Source organism: Hydra vulgaris, chromosome 08, assembly GCF_038396675.1.
Source record: "Hydra vulgaris chromosome 08, alternate assembly HydraT2T_AEP".
Taxonomy (NCBI): Eukaryota; Metazoa; Cnidaria; class Hydrozoa; order Anthoathecata; family Hydridae; genus Hydra; species Hydra vulgaris.
The window spans coordinates 25,963,976-25,987,721 of record NC_088927.1 but is presented as its reverse complement, the minus strand read 5'-3'; the positions used below and the strand labels follow the sequence as shown (position 1 = coordinate 25,987,721).

The 23,746-nt window shown below is 28.8% G+C and overlaps 4 protein-coding genes and 1 long non-coding RNA gene across 5 annotated transcripts; 1 reads left to right on the top strand and 4 right to left on the bottom strand.

Annotated features, from left to right (window-relative positions):
* The first annotated feature begins 7,685 nt into the window (after positions 1-7,685).
* Positions 7,686-8,704, top strand: LOC136083175 (histone-lysine N-methyltransferase SETMAR-like). The gene is made up of 2 exons (XM_065802581.1): positions 7,686-7,766; positions 7,841-8,704. Exons 1-2 carry the CDS (start codon positions 7,686-7,688, stop codon positions 8,702-8,704), a joined length of 945 nt encoding a protein of 314 aa, XP_065658653.1.
* Positions 8,705-11,191: 2,487 nt separating this feature from the next.
* LOC136083707 (uncharacterized) lies at positions 11,192-13,259 on the bottom strand. The gene is made up of 4 exons (XM_065803318.1): positions 13,053-13,259; positions 12,800-12,943; positions 12,406-12,576; positions 11,192-12,211 (listed from the first exon to the last, which is right to left on the bottom strand). The coding sequence occupies exons 1-4, from the start codon at positions 13,242-13,244 to the stop codon at positions 11,459-11,461; spliced, it is 1,260 nt and encodes a 419-aa protein (XP_065659390.1). The 5' UTR covers positions 13,245-13,259; the 3' UTR covers positions 11,192-11,458.
* An 861-nt stretch (positions 13,260-14,120) lies between these two features.
* On the bottom strand, positions 14,121-14,885 carry LOC136083174 (uncharacterized). The gene has a single exon (XM_065802580.1). The coding sequence runs from the start codon at positions 14,883-14,885 to the stop codon at positions 14,121-14,123; it is 765 nt and encodes a 254-aa protein (XP_065658652.1).
* A 1,628-nt stretch (positions 14,886-16,513) lies between these two features.
* On the bottom strand, positions 16,514-17,639 carry LOC136083706 (uncharacterized). The gene is made up of 4 exons (XR_010640010.1): positions 17,509-17,639; positions 17,135-17,248; positions 16,846-17,047; positions 16,514-16,706 (listed from the first exon to the last, which is right to left on the bottom strand). It is a non-coding gene; the product is annotated as an uncharacterized LOC136083706 (long non-coding RNA).
* A 1,514-nt stretch (positions 17,640-19,153) lies between these two features.
* Positions 19,154-22,827, bottom strand: LOC136083705 (uncharacterized). Its single transcript, XM_065803317.1, has 2 exons — positions 19,518-22,827; positions 19,154-19,418 (listed from the first exon to the last, which is right to left on the bottom strand). The coding sequence occupies exon 1, from the start codon at positions 22,718-22,720 to the stop codon at positions 21,026-21,028; it is 1,695 nt and encodes a 564-aa protein (XP_065659389.1). The 5' UTR covers positions 22,721-22,827; the 3' UTR covers positions 19,154-19,418; positions 19,518-21,025.
* Between the last annotated feature and the right edge of the window lie 919 nt (positions 22,828-23,746).

Genomic DNA, 23,746 nt, shown 5'->3' with positions numbered 1-23,746 from the left:
GGTAGAGTTTTTTAGGTATTACTGTGCTTATTTTTTGTGTGCTATTGTTATTGCGCTATTTACGTATTCTTATTTTTTCTAAAAAATATATTAGTGTTGACGTTATTAGAAGTTTATGACAGGGTATTTGGCTCCGAGTAGTGTGTCCTTTTAGTGTTGCAACATGAGCGAGGCTTGACGTCGGAATGGGTTTTTTATACTGATTTCGATGATAAGACTTCGACGGGAGTTTTTAGAATTTGGTGAATTAAACATTCGAAACGTCATAATACCAGGGTAGAGACCCCCTCAAAAGGGTCAATACCATAACCATTTCCTGATGAGAATCTGGTATTTACACTACCTAATTCGTTTGCTTTTTTCTCAAACACTAATGTATTTTTTATGCGTATCTTTTTTAGTTTTCTACGCGCGAATGTTCTAAAAATATATATATTTTTTTTGATGTAAGAATAATTCAATTGTTCAATTGTCCTGGCCCTGGGCTTTATATGTTGCTTTATGTACTATGCTTTTGATTAACTTTGTTTTTGCCTATACATTGTCTCCGCATTTATACTGTTTTTATATGTGAACCCATTATGCTGTGCTGTTGGCTTGCAGTAATGTTTTGTTTATGTCCAATAAATTTTCTAATAACTAAATCCTTATAAAATTGATGATTAAAAATTATTACATGTAGATAATAATTTAATTTTTAAGTAGATATAACAATTCATTTGATTATTAAATTTCATTGTTAATAAGGTAATTTTCTAAGTAAGACATCTCACGCTTATATTTCTCATGCCCGCACGCACGCGCAATCCCTATCACAGCCTCGGAAAAAAATTTTTTTTTTTTTGATTTTGATTTTTCAGTGTATATTAATTTTTTTTTTTTGATTTTGATTTTTCAGTGTATAGTAAGATTTAACTCTCATAAAGCGCTTTGATACGTTTTCATACTGAGGCAAAGCAGAAGGCTTTCTCTAAAATCTTTAAAGTTAATTTTTTGGACTGCTTGCCCTCACCAAAAACCCTTTGCACTTGCGAGTTAGCTCCACTGCGCCTGTCCTTATTTTAGTTAGTCTATGCAGATACACTCCGTTGCGCCTATCCCTATTTTAGTTAGTCGATGTATGTGCACTCCACTGCGTTTATCCCGATTTTGAGTAGTCGTTTTACGCGCACTTCAATGCGCCTACCCGTATTTTTTAAATAAATTTATTTTAGCATGTATTATTTACAGCGCCTGCACCTATTTTAAAGCAGTTGATACATGTACGCGCTATGATACATGCCTCTTTTCCTTAAGAAATTTGTCATATTAGCATTCCACAGCGCATGTCCATACCTATTATTTTATTTTACACACACATGCATATTAAGAACAATTTAAGGCTCTAACTACTATTCGTATGCCGGGTCTATGGAATACTTTTTCGCATAAGTATGTCTTTCTATTAAATATAACATCTAAGTTCTAGAATGATCGTCTACAAGGTTCTTCTTAGGGATATGAGCGTTTAGCTCGTTTGGTTAAGACATTACATAGGGCCGCGGAGACCCGGGTTCGCATCCCGTGTCGGCGGAGCATATTTTTCTCTTTTCAACTTTTTTTCTATTTATTATATGTTATTTTATACTTAATTTGAAAATAAACTCTTACATAGCATAATTAATTAAATAACATAGAATTAAACTACAATAGATAGGATATACGTTTTAATATTTCTAAACTAGATAGTCTAATTTTTTAAAAAATCTTGGTCTGGCCGCGAGTAGCTCTACCGACTGAGCGAGATACATAAGTCCTTCTAACTTTATTTGTACGCGCTCCGCTGTTTTTTGGGCCTCTACTATTATGCTGGTGAAATGTACGTAAACAATTAATAGCATAAGTTATTTTGCTTTAATTTTGTGCTCTGATACTGGACATCTGTCCAACATCGTCTAATTTTGTTTCTTATGCTTACTCTGAGATAATCTGTTTTCTTTATTCCCTTAAGCTTTCTACGGCCTCCTGTGTTCCAGAAAGTTAATCGGTTTTCGAGTCCGATTGCGAAATATAAACATGTTTATATTTATATGTCCCATTGTTATGTTTAGATTATAAACAACTTTCTCCTTAAACCGTCAACTAATTTTGTGGAACATTATATACTAAAATAATCCTTACACTATAAGCTTTAAATATGGCATTTGAGTAATGCTGTACTGTCAAACGTCAGTGAGTATAAAAACGTTAAACAAGTTTTTCAAAATTTACTTTGATGTATCAAAAATTGTTAAAACAACCCCTCTCACTCAAATATAGACCGATAAATATGATTTTTTTTTTTTGAAAGAAGGATTGAATTACTACCAATCTTTACTTAGATTCCCAGCTTGTTAAAGCGTCTAGCCTTTGAATAAACTCGAATGGGCCAACCTACCCCGTGATAGGGGTAGGTTGGCCCATTGGCCCACAAACATGATAGCATTTAGTTTTACTGATGCATTATTAAAATCATTAACATAAATTAGAAATAAGAACGGTCCTATGATCGATCCTTGAGGCACTCCACACAGAATATTCAGTATTCCGGATTTCTTGTTTTGAAAATATTGTTTTCTATTAGATAGATAACTTTTTATCTAAGGATATAGTTTATTGTATACCCCGTACCGTTTTAATTTTTCTAACAGAATAAAATGCTCAACGGTGTCAAATGCCTTGGATAAATCTATGAATACTCCAAGAGTAAACTTATCATTTTCAAAACCATAAGTTATTTGGACGACTAATTCAATAATGGCATGCTCTGGTGAATGTTTATTTTGAAATCTGAATTGTTTTGGATTAAAAAGATTATTTTTTGTAAAATAATCAAATGTTCTATTATAAACTACACGTTTGAAGATTTTTGAGAAAACAGAAAGTACCGATATGGGTCTATAGTTTGATACGTCGGCGCGATCATTATTTTTATAAATTGGGTATACTCTTGCAAGCTTAAGTATATCAGGAAATACTTCATGATCTAAAGATAGGTTGACTATGTGGAGCAAAGGTTTTGTCATGCTTTTTTTGTTAGATATAAGGATATTACAGGGAATTTCATCAAATCCTGGAGATTTATTTTTTTATAAAGAAAAATAAGCTGCGTCAAATTAAAGAAAAGTTAAGTCACTATCATACATTGTTTCATCTGTTGATTTTTTTAGATATGTCTTAAATGACGTAGAAGTTGGTATAAATTTGTTTGCGAGACTAATCCCAACATTTGTAAAGTATTTATTAAACTCATTTATTAAAATCTGATTTATTAATATTAATTCTTTGAGGTAAAACTGAACTTTTTATTTGACTTTGGCCCATTATGTCGTTAATTCATGACCATGTTTTATTAACATCAAACTTGGAATTGCTAATTTGTTTACTATAATTCATTTTTGTTTTTGTTTTTTTAAGAATATTCTCATAAAAACTCTTATAATTTTTGTATATTTTCTCATTCTCTGTACTTTTATTTTTTAAGAATTTGTTCTACAGTTTTTTTTAGAACACTTTAAAAGTGTTTTATTCATCCAAGGGTTATTAAGTGCTTTTGTTTTAATTTGTATTTCTTCATATGGACAAGCTTCGTCGAATATCGCTAAAAAATTAGCTAAAAAAATACTAAAAGCTTCGTTTGTATTATGACCATTATAGACATCATTCCAATTTTCTAAATTTAATTTATTCGATACTTTATTTGTATTATTGATGGTTAAGTCACGTTTTTTTAAGTTTGTAAACATTGGCTGAGTATCCAATAATTTTTTTTTAATAGTAAGGTAGATTGGGAAATGATCGCTTATATCTGTTTTAAAAACGCCTGACTGAAATGACGTTTCTAAGTAATTGTTAATAAGTATATTATCAATTGTTGTTTTTGAGGTTTTATTCACTCGAGTAGGTTTATTGATTAATGGCAAGACATTGTATCTAAACAACATTTCAAAAACGATTTAGTTTTTGGAAAGTTGTGGTAATTCAGAGCATGTAAATTTATATCACCGGTTATACATAATTGTTTTTTTTCTTTATTTATTTTCAAAACACAACTTTCAATAAAATTTTGAAACAATCTGATTTCTCCACATGGTTGACGGTAAACACATACAATCATAGTATTTTTATTTTTGTTATTAATTATTTCAATAAAAGACTTTCATAGTTTTCTTTTACCAAGCATAATTGTTTTTTTATCTTAAGTATATATTTTTCAAGTATGTAAAATCCTAGTCCTCCACCTTTTTTATGATTTCCTCGTGGTTGACTAATTACTTTGTAATTTAGCAATCTATAATTAGAGTTTTATTCAATCGGACTATCTGTTTCATGCCAAGTCTCTGACACAGCTATGACGTCGAACGTGAAGTTTATAATATTTAAAAATTCTTTAAATTTTTCAAAGTTTTGACTCATGCTTCTTATGTTTAAATGCATATAGAAAAAGAATTAATATCTTTTTTTATTTTAAAGTTATAAGGATCATAATATGATGTATTCATTAAATTCATTTTAGTTTCTTTAATAATATATAAATTATCTTCAGAAAAGTTAAGAAAATCCTCAAAAGGATCAAAATTTAAATTTTTAAAATCTTCATTAGCAAAAAAACTTTCAGTCATTTTTAAAAGTTAAAAATAAAAGATAAAACAAGAGCTTAATCAAGAACTCATATAATAATACTACTTATTTTTAAATAGTCGGCAAAATTTCAACTACATCTATATTTTTTTGCTTAAAATCGTGAACTATCAATTTATTATATAGAAATTTTGCATAATAGCCATTTTGCCTATGAGCTTTTGATTGTGCAAATAGTTCTTTACGAATTCTCCGAGTTGTTTCACTAAAATCCTCATTTATATATATATTAATACTTTTTAGTTTGTTCACTTTACCCATAATTATCGCTTTATCTTCAAAGTCATGCAACTTTAGCACAATCGTTCGCACTCGTTCAGAACCACCATTACCAACTCGATAAGCATGTTCAATCCTAATATCATTTGCAATTTCAAGTTTTTCAACAAAGAGTTTTTGACTTTATTTTTAGTGTCTTCCCAATCTTTTTCATCTGCACCTTCAATGAGTCCATCAATCCGTAAGTTATTTCGTCTGTTTCGATCCTCAATGTATACGCTTTTTGATTTGAGTTCAGTGTTATCCGAAATGATTTTTCCTTGTATTTTTTTTACATTAGTTATTTCTTCGACTACCTTTGCGATTTTATTATCAACACCCTATACTTTGACTTTCCATTCATCACCAATAAAGTTCATGCTTCCTTTAATTTCACAAAGTTCCTTTTTTACATCATAAATATCTTTTTGAAGCTTTTCAATTTTTATATTTAAACTGCTAGCAATTTCACGAAAAAAAATCTATAACTGTTTCTTTTTGTACGTGCATTATTTCTTTCATCATTGTTATAGATACATATTCTTTGTGTTAAGCCATTTTTATTTTGATTAAATATTTAGAAATAGATAAAAATAAGTAATTGTTTTGTAAGTATATAAAACGTTTAAAACCAAGTTTCAAAGGGCAACATGGTTTTCCCAATTTATTAATTGATGGTGTAGCTTTTAATACATTTTAGGCAAATTTATTAATTGAAATTTATGACATCATCGTTGCACAGGCAATACCACCTATGTGACGATTTTTTTTCGATATTGGGATACGCACACAGAGTTTTTCGTCTCTAAGTGACGCATCTGTTGGTATCATCATAACTTTAAATATAGCCACCAGAGGCGCTGCAATCGAAGTAACGTAGAATGGCCTATGTGAAGATTTGCGTGCAACATCGTCTATCTGAGCAGCACGTGTCTTTGCTATTTACTAAGCATCTGCGTATCGTTATCGAAATATCAAAACTAACCAATTTTTTTTACGATAATGGGTTTCGATATGAATTGCAATGATCCGATATGTTTCGGTATGATTCCAATAAAGTATCGTTTAGGTTTCGATACGCACAATACCAGTATCGCTTTTAGCAATAAATATCGCATAATTTATCGCTAAAAAATTTATAACGATATTTTTTGAGTTTCGATATGATTCGATACGTTCCGATAAAATATCGTTTGGTTTCGATGTTTTACAATATTTTTTATTAGATATAATTAAATGTTAAGTTATTTTATACTAGATATTTTACAATACTTTGTACTAGATATAACTAAATGTTAAGTTATTTTGCAATATATTTTCTCAATTTATTGATTAAAATATTGATAAAAATTAATAATCGCCTAATTTTGAATGCCATTTTTTAGATTAAATTATTAAAAACGGCTCAGGCGGTTAGGAGAACAATCCAACTGTTTAGTTTTTAATTAAAAACATACAGTGGTGTGACCTAACAAAGTTTTATGCTTTAGAAAGTCCTAATTTAAGAAATGACAAATTTCTTATATATAAAAGAAACATTTGCGGAAAATAATTTTGTTATTTTAACTCGATATATGGGGTCATGATGATTTCCTAATTATATTGATGTTTTAATCATTTGTGGGTAAATCAATTTTTAATTACAACAATTGTAGTCATTTTTAATTGAAATCACGTGACAATTTAAAAAAGTTACTATTCTCAAATCATTCTTTAAGCCATCATCAAATATTAAAATATTTTCACATTCTCTATTTTTTATCAAATCATGCTACATATTGATCGAATAAATGCCTTATATCCTATAAATCAGTACAAAAACAAATCTTTTTTATTTTTTCAAATATTTATTTATTTAAAAAAATTTGAATGATAAATAAATGTCATAGTTATGGAGTTTTTGAAGATTATTGTTATTATTATCAAATATATATATATATATATATATATATATATATATATATATATATATATATACATATATATATATATATATATATACATATATATATATATATATATATATATATATATATATATATATATATATATATATATATATATATATATATATATATATATATATATATATATGTATATATATATATATACAGTGCCGGTTTTAGCACTACCAGCGCCCTGGGCGAGATTTTTACGACGCCCCTAGCTCAATTTAACCCCATTCAAAAAAAAAGCAAAGGGTAAAATGGGCCCATTTTTGGGCCCATTTTTGTGTACAGATATCAGGTAAGCCAGTTTAAATATTGGCCCGGGCAACGCCGGGTAACTCCAGCTAGTATATATATATATATATATATATATATATATATATATATATATATATATATATATATATATATATATATATATATATATATATATATATATATATATATATATATATATATATATATATATATATATATATATATATATATATATGTTAATAATTTTGATAGTTGTTTGCAACAACTATCAAAATTTGTTTACTTTGGCAATTTTGCCGTTACTTTGGCAATTTTAAGTTGATCAGGGAAAACTCCTTGGTTAACGCAAGACGAAAAGATTTTAAATACTTAGGTCGTTAGGAAAGTTCGTAGAACTTCATCTGTAAAGATACAATGAGACAGGAAATAATTAAATATTTATATATCATTTTAAACTGTGTTTAATTATGAACATTTTAAGTACTTGTTGAAATATTTTGAATGTTTATTAAAAAAGTGATTTAAATTTTATTATATACGTTAAAAAAAAAAAATTCAAAAATGGAAAAATTTGAATATCGAGCATATATTAAAACCCGTGCTCTACTCGGAGTTTCCGCAAAAGCAATATCCGATGAGTTGGTTTTAGTTCATGGTACCCAAGCTCCAAAATATAGTACAGTTGCCAAGTGGGCTACTTTATTTAAAGATGGTAGAGAGAGAGTCTCGAAGATGATCCTCGCTCAGGGCACCCTCGAACCACGTATACTGCTGAGAATATTGAACGTGTGCGAGCCATTATTGAAAAAAATCCGCATACAACACATAATATAATTGAACCCCTGACATCGATTAATCGTTTTACAATCAACGAAATCATTCACAACGCACTTAAAAAAAGAAAATTGTCATCACGTTGGATACCCCACGAGTTAACCGATCAAAATCACAAGAATAGAGTTGAGGCATGTAAGGAAAATTTAGCCCTTTTCAGAAACGGCCCATGGAGACTATGTGATATTATTACAGGGGATGAGTTGTGGCTTTATTTGAGACAAGTTGGACACAAGTCGGCTAATGCTAGTTGGGTCAGTGAAGGTGAAAGTCCAAGAACTGTAGTAAGATGCGACAGGTTTCAGCCAAAAAACATGTTCTACATCTTCTTCAAAACAACAGGTGTTCTTCATTTGGGTTATGTTGAAAAGGGAGACACCATTACTAGCGAATATTATATAAAAAATTGTTTGAAATCTCTTATATGTGAAATAAATAAGCAAAGACCTAAAACAGGCGCTCAAAATTTTAAATTTCTCCATGATAACGCTCGACCCCATGTGACTGAAACCGTCACAAATTGTCTAAACCAAGCTGGAATTACAATAATTCGCCACCCACCATACTCACCAGACTTAGCTCCATCCGATTATTGGCTATTCGACTTGATAAAAAAAAAAAAACTTGATAACGTTACTGACGTCGAAAGTCAAAAAACTCGCATAACGAAGCTACTTCAAAGTATACTCAAAGAAGAGTATAAAAAACGTTTGACAAATGGCTTGAAAGGATTCAACTTTGTATAGATAACGATGGACATTATTTTGAACATTTGATAAAATAAAATTTAAAAAAACTTTTTTTTTTTTTTATTAGGGGAGTTCTACGAACTTTCCTAACGACCTAAGTAGAATATTGTATGAATTTATATGAACGTTTCCGTTGATACCGTCGAATTCTATTGCTTTATTTGGTTTAATTGTTTTGAAAGCAGCTTCAAATTCCTTATAGGATTTTTCAATGCAATTAAGATTTGTTGTTTTTTGAGGTAAAAATTCAAAAGAATTACGAGTATATGGAATAGTTTTTGCTAAGTTAGGCCCTGCTAAAATAAAATGTTTATTTAATTCAACTGCAATATCGCTTGAAGCATATAAAGTTTTATCATTAACTTTAATACCGTTAGGCAAAGCGCCTGATTTAGTTTTAGCTTTACCAGTGATTTCTCTTAAAATTTACCAAGTGCGTTTTGAGTTTTTTTTTTTTTTTCAAGTAAGTCAAGGTATTTTTTTTTGAAACTTTTTCTTTGTCTTTCGAACTCTCTAGCATAATTTTTGTAAATGTTTTATTTTCAACTGATTTGGATTTAATATAGTTAATATATAATTTTTGTTTAATTGTGGAAGATTTTTTTTAGTACATTGGTCATCCATGGGGATGTTATTTTTGTAAGCTTTTGGTTTATTTCAATTTTATGAAAATTTGCGTCATAAATATCATAGAATGTTTTAAGAAAATTGTTGTAAGCTAAGTTGTCGTCCTGAAAATGATAAATATGGTGCCAATGAAGCATTGATAATCGGTCATTAAATGATGCTAAATTTGCTTTGCTATAAATGCGTTTACAAAAGCTATTTTTTTTATCTAGTGTTAATTTAGTATCTGTATGTATGGAGAAAAAAATCGGAAATGATCTATGATATCGCATTTAATGATTCCTTTTTTAAGAGAAACGCTCCGTTTTTAAATAAGACATTGTAAAACTCTTTGTTGTATTTGACGTGATACTGTAAATAATCAAAATTAAAATCACCAATTAAATAGTTTAATTTCTTTTCGTGGTTACTTTTTTTAAAAATAACTTTTTTTTTGGTTTTGGTTACGGTTTTAATTACGGTTCTACTGAACCAAAATTAATTAGCTAATTGTAATAAAAACGTTTTTAAAACCTCTCTGGGAAAAAGTTTTCGAATACTCTTTAAATTACTTAGATATACATTATAAGGCTCTTAAAATAAATTTTTTTTTATAAGGAAAGATGTTAAAATTTTAGTTTGAATTAGTATTAAAATTGTAATTGAACAACATTTTGAAGAATGCCAAGGCCAAGGACCGAAATTTGGAATCAATTTGATGAAGAGGTCAGAACCACTTCATCAAAGTGATCAAACCTTGACGGACAGAAATACATATGGCATGAAATCATATTTGACAAGGAAGCATCCTGTTCAGTTTGCAGCCCTAGAGAAAAAGCGCCATGTTTCTTTTAATGAGTTAGAACAGTTGCAATAAAGTTTAGAGACGTTTTTACTTTTTTAATTTAAATATTAACTTTTATTTTCTTATGTGTTAGTTATTGTTACTATTACAATACATACCAAGATTTAACAAGATTTAATGATAAAAATCAATAACTTTCAATAAATGCTGATGAATGTTTCAATATTAGGTATTTTAACAGGTTTCATATTAATTTTCAGACCTACAATGAAGACGAGGCTTATGAGCAGGTCCACGATGATAAGACACCATTAATGTTGGGCAGTAATGTTAAACAAGGAAGACTTTCCGGACCATCAGCAGAAAAGGTCCAAAATCTAAAGCATTGGGTCAAATACAAAAATTGTTGTACAAAAATGTGAAAATCTGTGTGGATGACATTCTAAAGGAGGAATTGCCAAAGACCGCTAAATTTGTAATCTCAACTAACCTCTGGGAAAGCAGAAACAATGATGCATACCCGGTGGGAAATTGGCTAGCGAATGGCTAGCGATATTCGTAACGATTAAGACAGCGATTTGGCCACGAGGATCGATTGCTTTTTAAGCTAGCGGATCGCTAGCTACAAGTCGTTACGATAAAGATAGCGATTTGGCCACGAGGATCGCTTGCTACAAAAAATTGCGACTAGCTAGCGACAAGTCGTTACGATAAAGACAGCGATTTAGCCACGAGGATCGCTACCTTTTTAAGCTAGCGGATCGCTAGCTACAAGTCGTTACGATAAAGATAGCGATTTGGCCACGAGGATCGCTTGCTACAAAAAATTGCGACTAGCTAGCGACAAGTCGTTACGATAAAGACAGCGATTTGGCCACGAGGATCGCTAGCTTGATAAGCTAGCGAATTGCTAGCTAAATAAGCTAGCGACCCGCTAGCTAATTAAGGTAGAGAATAGCTAGTGAAAACTCGTAACAATAACTACACTTCTAGGCTAGAAAATATCGGTTAGGCTAGAAGATATTCCTGAAAAAATCGCATGCTATATTTTTCAGGGGAATGAATTATAACCATTGAAATAAGATTGCATTTATAACAAATTAAATACAAAATATTAAAACTGGTTTCAATAAAAAATTATAAATGTTAAAGTCATTATAAAATGTTAAAAGAAAATGTATGAATTATTTTTAAAAAATAAAAAAAGCCATTAACAACTAAATGATTTTGCTTAAATTAAATTAATAATATTAAGAGTCATTTAAAAATATATATGAAGAATAAAATAACTAAAAAAAAAAAAAAGATGAATAAATAATAAAACAAATTTAAAAAATAATTTAACTGGAATCACTACACGAGTCAGTGTTTAATTTTCGAAATTTTCTAACAGGACTGTTTAAATCATTTGTTAAAGAAGAATTTCTCTTTCTTGTTGCAAAATATCGATCTTTAGATTTTTTCAAGTGTTTCGCAATTAAGGTAGTCATACTGGATTCAGTGGCAGTTGGAAATAAACAGTAAGCTGCATCAAAAATCAAACTTTCGACTGGTCCTATAAACCTACGCTTTTTATCTGCACCAGTTCGATTGATGCTGCAACATAGCTTGTCTGTTATGCAAGTTTTTAAAGCATTTTTTAAAAAGTCACTTACATTTTTCCCACCAATTTGCTTCATCTTTCTGCAAATGATATCTTTATCATTAGAGTGAATTATTTTTTTTTCTAGTGAATCAAACTCTTCAACTGAATTTGCTGGTAAATAATCTATATTTATATTTTCGTTATTACCATGGTTAGTGTTTAAAAGTGAACGTATGGTACGCATTTCGGTTTTCAACCCACAAACTTTTCTGTACATGGCATTCACTATAAATTGAATGCCTTCAACAGTATTGGGTTCAACGTTTGCTTTCAGAATAAAGTTATTTATTTGGTCTATCCCATTTTTTTGAGATGGCAAAGAAAAGGAAGAAGATGAATGCAATAGTGGTTGAATTTGTGAAACAGACTGCAACTCTGATGGAGACACTGTCTGTGTAACTGGCGAGTCATCTACTTGATCCATTGAGGCAGAGACAGACAGAAGGTTCTAAAACAAGATTAACAATGATTATAAATACTCTTAAATGATATAAAAACTCTATCACTATATTCTAATTATTTTATACTGATTCTTTCATTTAAAAATGGTAACTAAAAAAACAACAAACAAACCATTCAAATGAAACCAAATAAAAATTCTTATTTTCACAAATGGGATAAAAAATTGTTAAAAATGTATACTGAATTGGAATTGGGGAGCTTTGGTGGCTCCCACAACGGCCATGATGGTAAAGACGGTTCTTCAGAAAGGCTTTTTCTTTTCTCTTTCCGTTTTGTAGATTTATAGGAGTTCTCTTGTTTTTTTGATGTATTAAATTCAATTTCTACTTCTGATTCTGCAGTGAGAATATGCTACAAAACAAATAACTTTTTTAGTATTTGTACAATCATAGTTTTATATGTACAATAAACGTATACAAAAATCTATATTATCAAGAAAGCCCACCAGAAATCCAAATAAATTTAGATCATAAAAATTAAAGTACCTAAATTAAATATTCAACACATTTTCTGCAATACTTAGTATATTGATTACAATATAAATAATTTATTAAATTGGTTTAAAAACACTCACATTCAATGGTGGAATGCTCTGCCTTTTGGTTTGACCCACACGATCAATAAGTCTAAGGAGTCCGTTTTTAGGAGTAAAATTTTTGTTTACTACAAGTTTTTGAATTTTTTGAATAAGCAATTTCGTATCAATTCCAACTGAAACGTATAAAATAAATAAAAAATACAATTTTGTAAGATTAATTTACTTTTAAAAAATGTTACTACTGAAACACTTTTTATTTTTTAATTCCAACAGGGTATAAAATACTTATCTGTAATATGCATGCCGCATTTATACCATCCTTATGCATTGCCTTTATTTGAAGGTCATCTTCCATTAATGTTTGACCACGAGATCTCCAATCATCCATAGACCAATTTTTTAGTTTCTCTGACATTATTATGTCACAGTTTTTTAATTCCAGAACTTCACTGTCACAATACAAATATTCAATATAATTCATCTGAAATAAAAAATTTGCAAAATGTAACATAAAAATTATACATTTATTATTTAGAAAATACACAGTTAAAATAGTATAAAGACTTCAAATGAATTGATATATTTTTAAATCAACACAAAATTTTTTAAAAAATTAAAAAAAAACTAATCAAGTTCTGTAAATAAATTAAAATTATAACCCATAGCAACTTTAAAACTTTAGTTTAATTTGCAGACCAATGGGATAATTAGAAAGTAGTTTTCCCTACAAATAATCATGATACATTTTCGAATGGGTCTAACATTATAAGCATGTGTGCGACTTTTCTGATAATATCCAATTCTAAGGACTTTTGATGAGTACGGAAATGTATAAAGTGGCTTCACATAAGATAAAAGAATTCCAGATATATGTAAACAGTCAAGACTTGTACTAGTGCATAAAACAATGGAACCATCATCAATAACAAAAGCACAATCCGGCAGATCAGTAGAAATCTTTACAGTGTTCAAGTGATTATTAGTTACTGATCGAAGATCATTTAAGCAAACAATTGCGTGTTGAAAAATGTTTCTACCTGTTTTAATTCGTCTTTTTAATAAACCCAACATATTTTCGAATTGAAATGCAGAAAATGAGTCCAAAAGTCCATATTTTACTACAAAAAAAAGCTAGATGAATTAACACATGCACATTATAGACCATAGATCTTTTGCTAAATAATATAGGCATAAATTCAACAAATTTTTTAACACACTCAGATGCAATAACATGATAAGCAACATATTCATCAGAAGCCAAAACATACATGCTGAAGTGCAACATAATAAAATGGTCATAATACCGATCTGGCAATTTATCATGTAAGAGAAATGGTCCAAGATATAAAACAAACTGTCAAAATTCAGAGGCTTTCCAGTTTTTAAAATTAACCAAAGAACTAAGTTTTCTGTGGAATTCTGATGGTAAATACTTCCTTATATCATCGATTTCAGCGGATAATTTACTCAGTAAATGTTGTGAAAGTCTACAAGATAAATGCAGAAAAGGTACTTTAGTGAAATAATATGTGCATAACTTTTTCACCACACCTTGGAGTACCAGATGCATATATTCTGGAGGACATGACGATTGCAGTCCACTTAATTGAGGAATATTCAAAAGAGGTGAAGGGCCATGCTGATTATTTTCTGATATACTTTTGTAACTTTCATCAGAACGTGGTGTACAATTCTGATCTGTAAAAATAATACGATTGTAACAATACTCACCTTTGATATTACAGTACCCACATCCGTAGTATGCATTGTGATTAAAAATATTTTGAGCAAATGAACGTGCAGGGGTATCGCAGATAAAATCAACATCAGAAATAACCATTTGTTGTCCTTTCAAATCAAAAGGAACACTTAAAATTTGCAATTCATCAACCAGTTGTTTAAGATAAAAATTCAAATTTGGTTTTTCTACAACACAGTGCAATTCTACAGGAAGTGCACCAATATGATTATAATCCCTAAATGACATTAGAATTGGCCAAATAGATAATTTAGAAGATTTAAAAACAGGCAAACCATCTAAATTAAAAAACAGTCGTAATTTTACTATGCCACTGTTGCCATCTTTATTTTTTAAATTTAATTGTAAATTACGATGGTCCATGCAATACAATAAATTGTCTTTGACGCCAATATATGACATCAAATTTTTTTTTTCAATTCTTTTTACCCAATTTTTAGACTGGTTGTAGGTTATTGACTTTGCTTTAAGTGTAGTAACAGATAATGGCAAAGTTTTAAAGCTCTTTTAAAGTTATTAAACATCAATCATAATTGATGTTTAATAACTTTAAAAGAGCTTCCATAGCATTTCTAGTCAGATTATATCTTAAATAAAAGTCCAAAAGCTTTTGATTTATGTCGTAGATTTTTGATGTCATGCTAATGTCATTGTCCTTATCAGATGACTCATCTGAACTAATTACGTCGCTAGACTCAAATGAAATATCATTATTACAACTTGCATCACATTCATAATCATCAATTATTTTATTTTCAACTGCTTCAATGTTAGCATCTTCAATTAAAGATGCTCTAGCATTTTCAAAACTTTTTCGACGAGCTGTTCTTAACGACCGGATGAACTAAAAATGTAATTTTTATATTTGATAATGCTTTACATATATGTAAAGCAATATAAAAATAATAGACCACACACACACACACACACACATATATATATATATACATATATATATATATATATATATATATATATATATATATATATATATAATACATGTATTTTATATATATATTATATATATTATTATTACATATATTATAATATATGTTATATAAAAATAATAAAAGTTAGTTAAAAGTAATATAAAGCAATATAATATAGGTAAAGTATTATCAAAAAAATAAACTAAACTTATATATATATATATATATATATATATATATATATATATATATATATTTATATATATATATATATATATATATATATATATATATATATATATATATATATATATATATATATATATAGATAGATATATATCATATATATAGATATATGTATATATATTATATATATATATATACATATATCATATATATATATATATCATATATATAATATATATATATATATATATATATATATATATGATATATATATACATATCATATATATATATAATATATATATATATCATATATATATATATATATATATATATATATATATATATATATATATAAAATATATATATATATATTTATAATAAAAATATATGTATATATATATAATATATGTATATATATAATATATATATATATATAAAATATGTATATATATAAAATATATATATATATATACACATACACACACACACATCCACACAAGGTATATATGTATATATATAATATATGTATATATATAATATATGTATATATATAATATATATATATATAAAATATGTATATATATAATATATATATATATATATATACACATACACACACACATCCACACAAGGTATATATATACCTTAAAGTTAAAAAACAGCTTTTCCATGACGACGCTTGGATGCAAACGAGCTTTTTTTACTGCTTTTTGTGGCGGCATTGGGAGCAGCCAAACAAGACACTCTACAGCTACTATACTTTTCTTGTCTAAATAGTAATTTGTTATAATTTACAAAAAAATAACAAATTAAAAAATATTCTTAAAATAAATTCAAAAGCAAAGAGCTAATAAAATATTGAAAAAAAAACAACCAAAAAGCAAATACAGCTGAATCTTAACAAATACTTAAAATATACCTTCATCCAACTCATTTGTTAAACAAGACATTAGGGGAATCAGTAATGGTTTTGATTGGGCATGTTCTAGTATTCCTAGTTTATATCCCTGCCACTGAACATGCAGCCGCATCTCAACAGAATTTATACTCTGGAATTCTTTAAGAATCTGAAAATATTTAATATAGTAAAACTTAAAATGTTTTATTTTATTAAATTTTTTTATTAGTTTATCTAAAAGCCATAGCGTTTGTTCTCATAAATAAAATAAATTATATAACATAATAGGCACAAAAAACAAACCATACTGTTTCAGGCATGTCAAGGAATCATGGATACTGACAAACAATTTCTGTGATTGATGGAGATGCTGTATTAATCCATGCACGCCGATGGTCTCTCGTCACCTCCATAAGTTGATTAAGTTCTAACTTGTTTTGAACATTTGGTCTTTGTTCACGGAGTAACCGAATAGAACTTTCAACATCATCATTGTTGACAAGACTTATTCTAGTTAAAGGAATAAAAAAAGCAAGAAAAAAAAATTTATTTACTGTTTAAAGTAAAATAAGCTTATTATTAAAGTAAAATATTTACTTTATGCTTGGTGGTGAATGTTTCCATAGTGTTGCTGTCTTTACAATTTGACCGTCTGCTTTGAACAAAGTGTTCTAGCTTTCCAGTAAATGATTTTCTATCAAAGAAGTATCCCTAAAAAAAATCTATAGTCTAACACTTACAATATAATATTGTACAGTGTTAAACTTACAGTGTAACGGTGTTACAGTATTACACTTACAATATTAGTGTTACACTGCAACATTGTTACATAATACACAATAACTCTTACAATATTACCTAGAGTCTTACATTTAACACTTACTGCAACACTTACAGTCTCACAGTCTCACATGACACTTACAATTTACACTCTTACTGCTACAATTTAATATAACAAGTTTATTACTCACATAGCCACTAGTTGTACCATCATGCAAAGTAGGAAAACAATCAACAATTGACTTAGACATGTCCTGCTTCTCAGTTGGAGTTCGTCTATTTTTACTGTAATATATAAAAAAATGATTTAAACTATTATTCTATTGAACAACATGAGGTTTTTCTTATATGAATAAAAGTGAATTTATTTGAATGCAAATTCAATTTATTTCATTAGTATAGTTATTCCATAGTTTCCTTAAAACAAACAAAAAAATTAAAGTAAACTTATAGAAAAACTCTTCCCTAGTTGGTCACAAAGTTTTCAGTTAAATAAAGAACTTATTTTACTCAATATATTCTGTTTCTCTCTGTTAATAAAATGTTTATTAAATGTTAAACTTTCTTTACTTTTTATTTTAAGTTATGATAGTCTTCTGGCTTACTTACTTAATGACTTACTTCTGACTTATCATACTTACTCAATACAATTGTTCATTAAATAACGCCCACAAACTTTAGTAAAAAATAACATTTCGGCTTTGGTAATAAGACCTCCAGCCTTAAACTTCTCTGTCAATAACTGACCACAGATAGGAACATGTTGTTGCATCTGCTTGGAGAGAATATTATCTACTCTTAAGTTCTAAAAAAATTAATGAAATCGAAATGTATGTAACATAATATTTAATTGTGTTAGTAAGAAATAAAAAAGAAAAAATAAGAAAAATGTTTTCAATAAAATTATAACTAGTAAATCAAAAAAAAATTCTTTTTTCAAATCCATGCTTTATGCAAGCAGAATTCTATTGGGCCTAGAAATTCTTTTTTTGTTATCTTTTGTAGAAGGAAAAATTACTGTTACGTTTTTAATTTTTTTTTTTATTAATTCAGTGTTCTTATGGGGAAATACAAATAAAATTTTTGTTAACTTAATTAACTTTTTTTGGTCAAATTTTTCCATTTCCTTGTATTGTCATCGAAAACGATTAAGTGTGCAAAATTTGAGCAAAATTGGTTGAGAAAAAAGCTTTCAAAAATTGATTTCAAATTTTGTGGCACACAAACATATATATAGAAAGTAACCTTATATAAAGCATGGAAAAAGTAGCGCGTTTTAAATTTTTGTTTTTTAACTTAATAACTTAAGACTTAAAAAACAATAGGTTTTGAATCGCTGCACTTTAATGTCTTCGAAACTGCAAATAATTTGCAAATCAATGATTTTTGTGACGTAATACGCAATTCATATCAAATAAATAAAATGTATGGGGAAATACAAATTAAATTTTTGTTAACTTAATTAACTTTTTTTGGTCAAATTTTTCCATTTCCTTGTATTGTCATCGAAAATGATTAAGTGTGCAAAATTTGAGCAAAATTGGTTGAGAAAAAAGCTTTCAAAAATTGATTTCAAATTTTGTGGCACACAAACATATATATATAGAAAGTAACCTTATATAAAGCATGGAAAAATGCAACATAACTAATGATAGAGATTTAAGATATTAACTTATTATAATACATAATATTTTTCATCTTGTCATTATAGAAAACCATAAAACCTAGCATGAAAGCATCAAATTAAAATTAAAAATTTTAAACTAGCTTATTTTGACTAGTATTTAAATTACACATATTTTTTAGTTAAGTCATTTTTAATTCGTCAAAACTAACCTTGAAACATATTGAACTTGTAGCTGTAGTAGCAGAGCAGTCATTGTTACTGGTGAAGCTGAATAAGCTCCAATACTACTCAATGAGCACTGTGGGAGAGTGCATTCACTGACAGATGGTTTGGGCTTTGATGGAATGGTTTGTGATAAATTTATTTGACTTCGAATCCATGCCTGAAGTAACCTTCTCTCTGTCATTCTAAATCCTAGTTGAACAAGATCATCTTCTGTGGCTAATAAGAATGAACTTAAAGTAAATCCAGATTCTAAATAAAATATTATATCATCAAAATACCTTTAAATTATTGTTATTAAGACAAACTTTCAAAAAAAAAAATTAAAATAGACCTGAAAATTAAGCATACCGATTAAACTTTTTTGTACTTCACTAGGAAGAATCAACAAATCCAGTATAGATTCCAATGTGCTGATAAGACTCATTATTTTAACAAAATATAAACTAAAATCTAAAATATGATCTTGTCACATTAACATAGGCGTGCTGAAAAAGGTTAGAACTTGTAAAGTTGTCAACCAAGAACCAAGAGGCTGTATCCACATTTTGTATTTTTCCAGTTTTTTATCACTTAATGTTCAAAAATCCATGGGCTTTGTCAACTACTGCATGTGTGTCAACTAAATTTAGTCACAAGAATAATAAAATTTTATGAAATATTCAAATAATTAGTGAATCTTTCTGGAAGAATGTTTTTACAAATTAAAACTTGAAACTCAATTTACTGGGAAAAACAAAAAAATGAACATACAGCCTCTTGATTCTCAGCTGACAAAGTGTCTCCAAAAAAATTACCTGATAGTTTGAGTAAAACTTATCAACTAAAAAATCTAATAGTAAATAAATAAATACAGAATTACATTAAAAAAATTCAAAATGTAGATTTTAAGAGTCATATTAAACAACTGTAGAGTGCATTCTATTTTCATAATATATTATGTATTACATAAGAAAACATTAAAAAATGTGATAAGGCATTCTAATGAAGAACCTTTTTTCAGAACTACTTAACAAAGAATGACAGTGAAGTGGGTGATAATCAAGTAAATCATTAAGTTTCAAAATCTCATAAACAGGCTGAGAAGGATATATAACTTCATAAGAATGAAGGTGATAAGTGAAATTTTCTGTTTTTACTATTTCTAGAACTAAATGCCACTCGTCAATATTCTTCCCATCACACATCGCACTTTGATTGTAATTTGCACATGAAATAAAACATAAAATTCTTCCGAATATTGGTAACCCAGTATCCATATCTACACTGACAACAATAAAATGACCTTGTTAGTATACAACACTTGCAACATATAATGTCTTTGAAACAGCAACTTCTTCACATGAGTTAAAACACAGTGAATTCTGAATGGCATTAAGATAAGGAAGTGAATAAGTAGGTACAATGATGTGCTTAACCGCGGTTACAACATTGCGAATATGTTTATTAGGTAGTTGAGTTTCCAAAGCCTGCTGCTGATGTCTGTTCGCTAGAGTGTAACAAATGTTTGTAAAATTACATACAATGTGTGCACATCTCTTAAAAAATGAATTTTTGAGTTCATACTGCATACAACTCATGCCAACAAGTGGACCAGATTTCATAATAATGGTTGGCAGATGTACAATAAAATGATGCTTAGGACGCAACCTAACTTCTTCACTACAGTATAACTTACTAAACATTGATAGATGATCAGAAATAACATGTTTCATATAAACAGACATTTCATGTGTAAAGTTTGGTGCAAATATCAAATCGACTAAATGGAACAAGTGAAGCAGAAATTTCCAGTGTTTATTTTTGGGAGGAACAGTTTTTCCTACTGCTAGTGGCAAATACTTAAGCAGAGCCCAGCACTATACTGCTTTCATTGATGGTGCAAGTACATGACCTGGTTCGTGTATTTTTAAAATTTGTACAGGCTTATGATTCTTTTCAACAGTTATTTTACCCCAAAATAAACAAATAGCTTTATTTATTTCAGATAAGGTTAGACACTTGTCAAGCACACATAAACCATGAAAAATACAACCTAACTCAACAAGTACAACACCCTCCAATAAAGTATGCATAATATCCAGACACCAGTTATCAGTAACATGAAAGCCTTTTATTTTATTAAGTGGACATTCAGTCTTAACACCTCTAAAATGGATTTTTGATTTAGCTGTATTGCTTTCATTGCTCAATCTACTTGCTTTCAAGTTAGCAAGATCTGTTTTGTGGCTATCAACAGTACGCTTCTCAAACAGTTCTTCTTCAAATTTTGTCTGAATATCGTCTTTAGTTGCATAGCAAATTGTACAAAAATAACTGGCTGAAAAAGATTCAATAAACCCAAATAAACTATTGAGAGCCAAATTATCACAAGTAACTTGACAAAGACTTGCATAAATTGTATGATTTCCTAAAACCGGATATATTCCATTTAATCCAAGAGTGCTTAACTCCTTTATTTCAGATACAAATTTTTCTAAAATTGGTCCATATCCATAAATTGCAATATCACGAGTATAGCCCATTGCAAACAAATAAACATTACCAAAACATGAGTTGAATACTGGTGAAAGGTTTTTGATAGTGTAATAAAAAACACCAATGTTATGTACAGAACCTTGACTTCTAAGTGGATTTGTTACACCTAAGCCATCATAAAACAATTGGAGCATAATTGAAGTTTTAGAGACATCATTAAAAAGGTAATGCTCCCTAAAACGGCTTCCATCAGAAAAGTCACTTAACACCCTAGGTCTGCATTTATTAAGCAAGAAAGCTTCTACATAACTGTTGTTCTGAAATAAAGTAAATAATGTTTTTTTCACAGAAACATATTGAAATTGATCATACACAAAATCAGTTCTCCCACAATGAGATTCTAACCGTGGCATATAGTAAATAACTTCAGGTTGAACCATCAAAGGATGTCCTGCAAAATATGAATCAATACGATAACGTGTTGACAGAAAATCAAGTGAATTTTTGCATAGTTCTAATTTGCTTTCCATGTTCCTTGAAACTTGGTCAATAATTGCACAATCAACACCAGCTAATAACAAACTGCTATTAAGTTCTTCTTTAAAATAACCTGAAAATGATCTTGTCATATTGTTATATGATTGGATAATTGTAGGAATGATACCATAAGGTATACTGCTATTAGCACGAAGTTGAGTGACAAGTGATGCTCCTTCGGTTTTAACATCAATTAAAAAATCTAAAGAGTTCACAGAAGACACTGGATTCAGACTACTAGTAGAACCATCTATTAGGTGGTTTGCGCAAAGTGCAGAGCTGACTGTAGAGTTACACAAAATATCTACTTGGGTTTCACCTTCAAATAAAACTACTTCACGATTGACGTCAGTGTTTTTTTGGTGATAAGAAATCAGATGACGAAGAAAATTAAACAAAACAGTAAAAGAACTTTTACAATTTTCTTGGCGACAATATATTGGTATACACAATTGTCCGTTGTCTTTATGTCGCTGCAAATGAACCCTTAACTGAGATATATAACTAAAACTTGTATTACAAAGATAACATGCATACATTCTGAAAAATGCCTAGTCAATACAATCAAAATTTATATTTATGAATTCACTACTATAGATAGAATATAAATATAGATTCTAATGTGCGTTTTAATAATATGCTTCGAATGCTTGATAAAATCTTTTCTCTACATGGAGCGATTATTTTAATTACGCATGCGTGTATCGCGCTTTTTTTTCCCCACAAAACTGTGCAAATTGTGCACACTGTGCAAAGATTTAGTAGGAATTCATATTTTTTCAGAATCACAAATCCACAGAATTGTGCAAATTACGGCCTCTACATTTAGTGTGGAAATTCAAGTCCACACTTTCCGCGAGTGTGTAGTGTATTTGTATAAAACAAAAATTGAACTTAAAATAATAAAAATATAAAAAACAATAACGCAGTTAAACTCAGGTAACTCAAATTCTCAAGGGAAATCAAAATATGTTCTAATTACATGATTTTTTAAAATATAGGAGTTTAATCCCAAATATTAAACCCTGGAGGTACCGAAGAATTCGTTTTATTAATATAATTTAAGCGATTTTTCGAATTATAAAAGTTCAATTTTCAAGTGGTCAACTGTATATTACAATCGTCCCTGATTATCAATAATCAGGGACGGATCTAGGGTGGAATGCAAAAAGCGCACTTGAGTCAAGTTCGACTTGAACTTTACTTTGTTACCAATAGCGGCAGAGTATTTTTCGAGAGGAAAACCCAAACTCTGGCGCTATTGGTTAAAATGTAAAGTTCAAGTCGATCTTGACTCAAGTTCGCTTCTTGCATTCCTCCCCAAGAGTACGGCATATTAGACGGCCGCCTCACAGTGAGTCAAAATCCATATAAAACGGCAAAAAAAAAACCAATAAAAACCTATTGCTAGAAAATAATTAACTAAATTATAAAGTAACTAAATACCACTAAAACACAATAATTAATTTTTTTCTGAATATTTTTTAAGATTTCACCAATTTATACGCCTTTTTCCGAGACTTATTTATTTTATTTATCAGAAACTTGTTCAAAAAAGTCTAAAA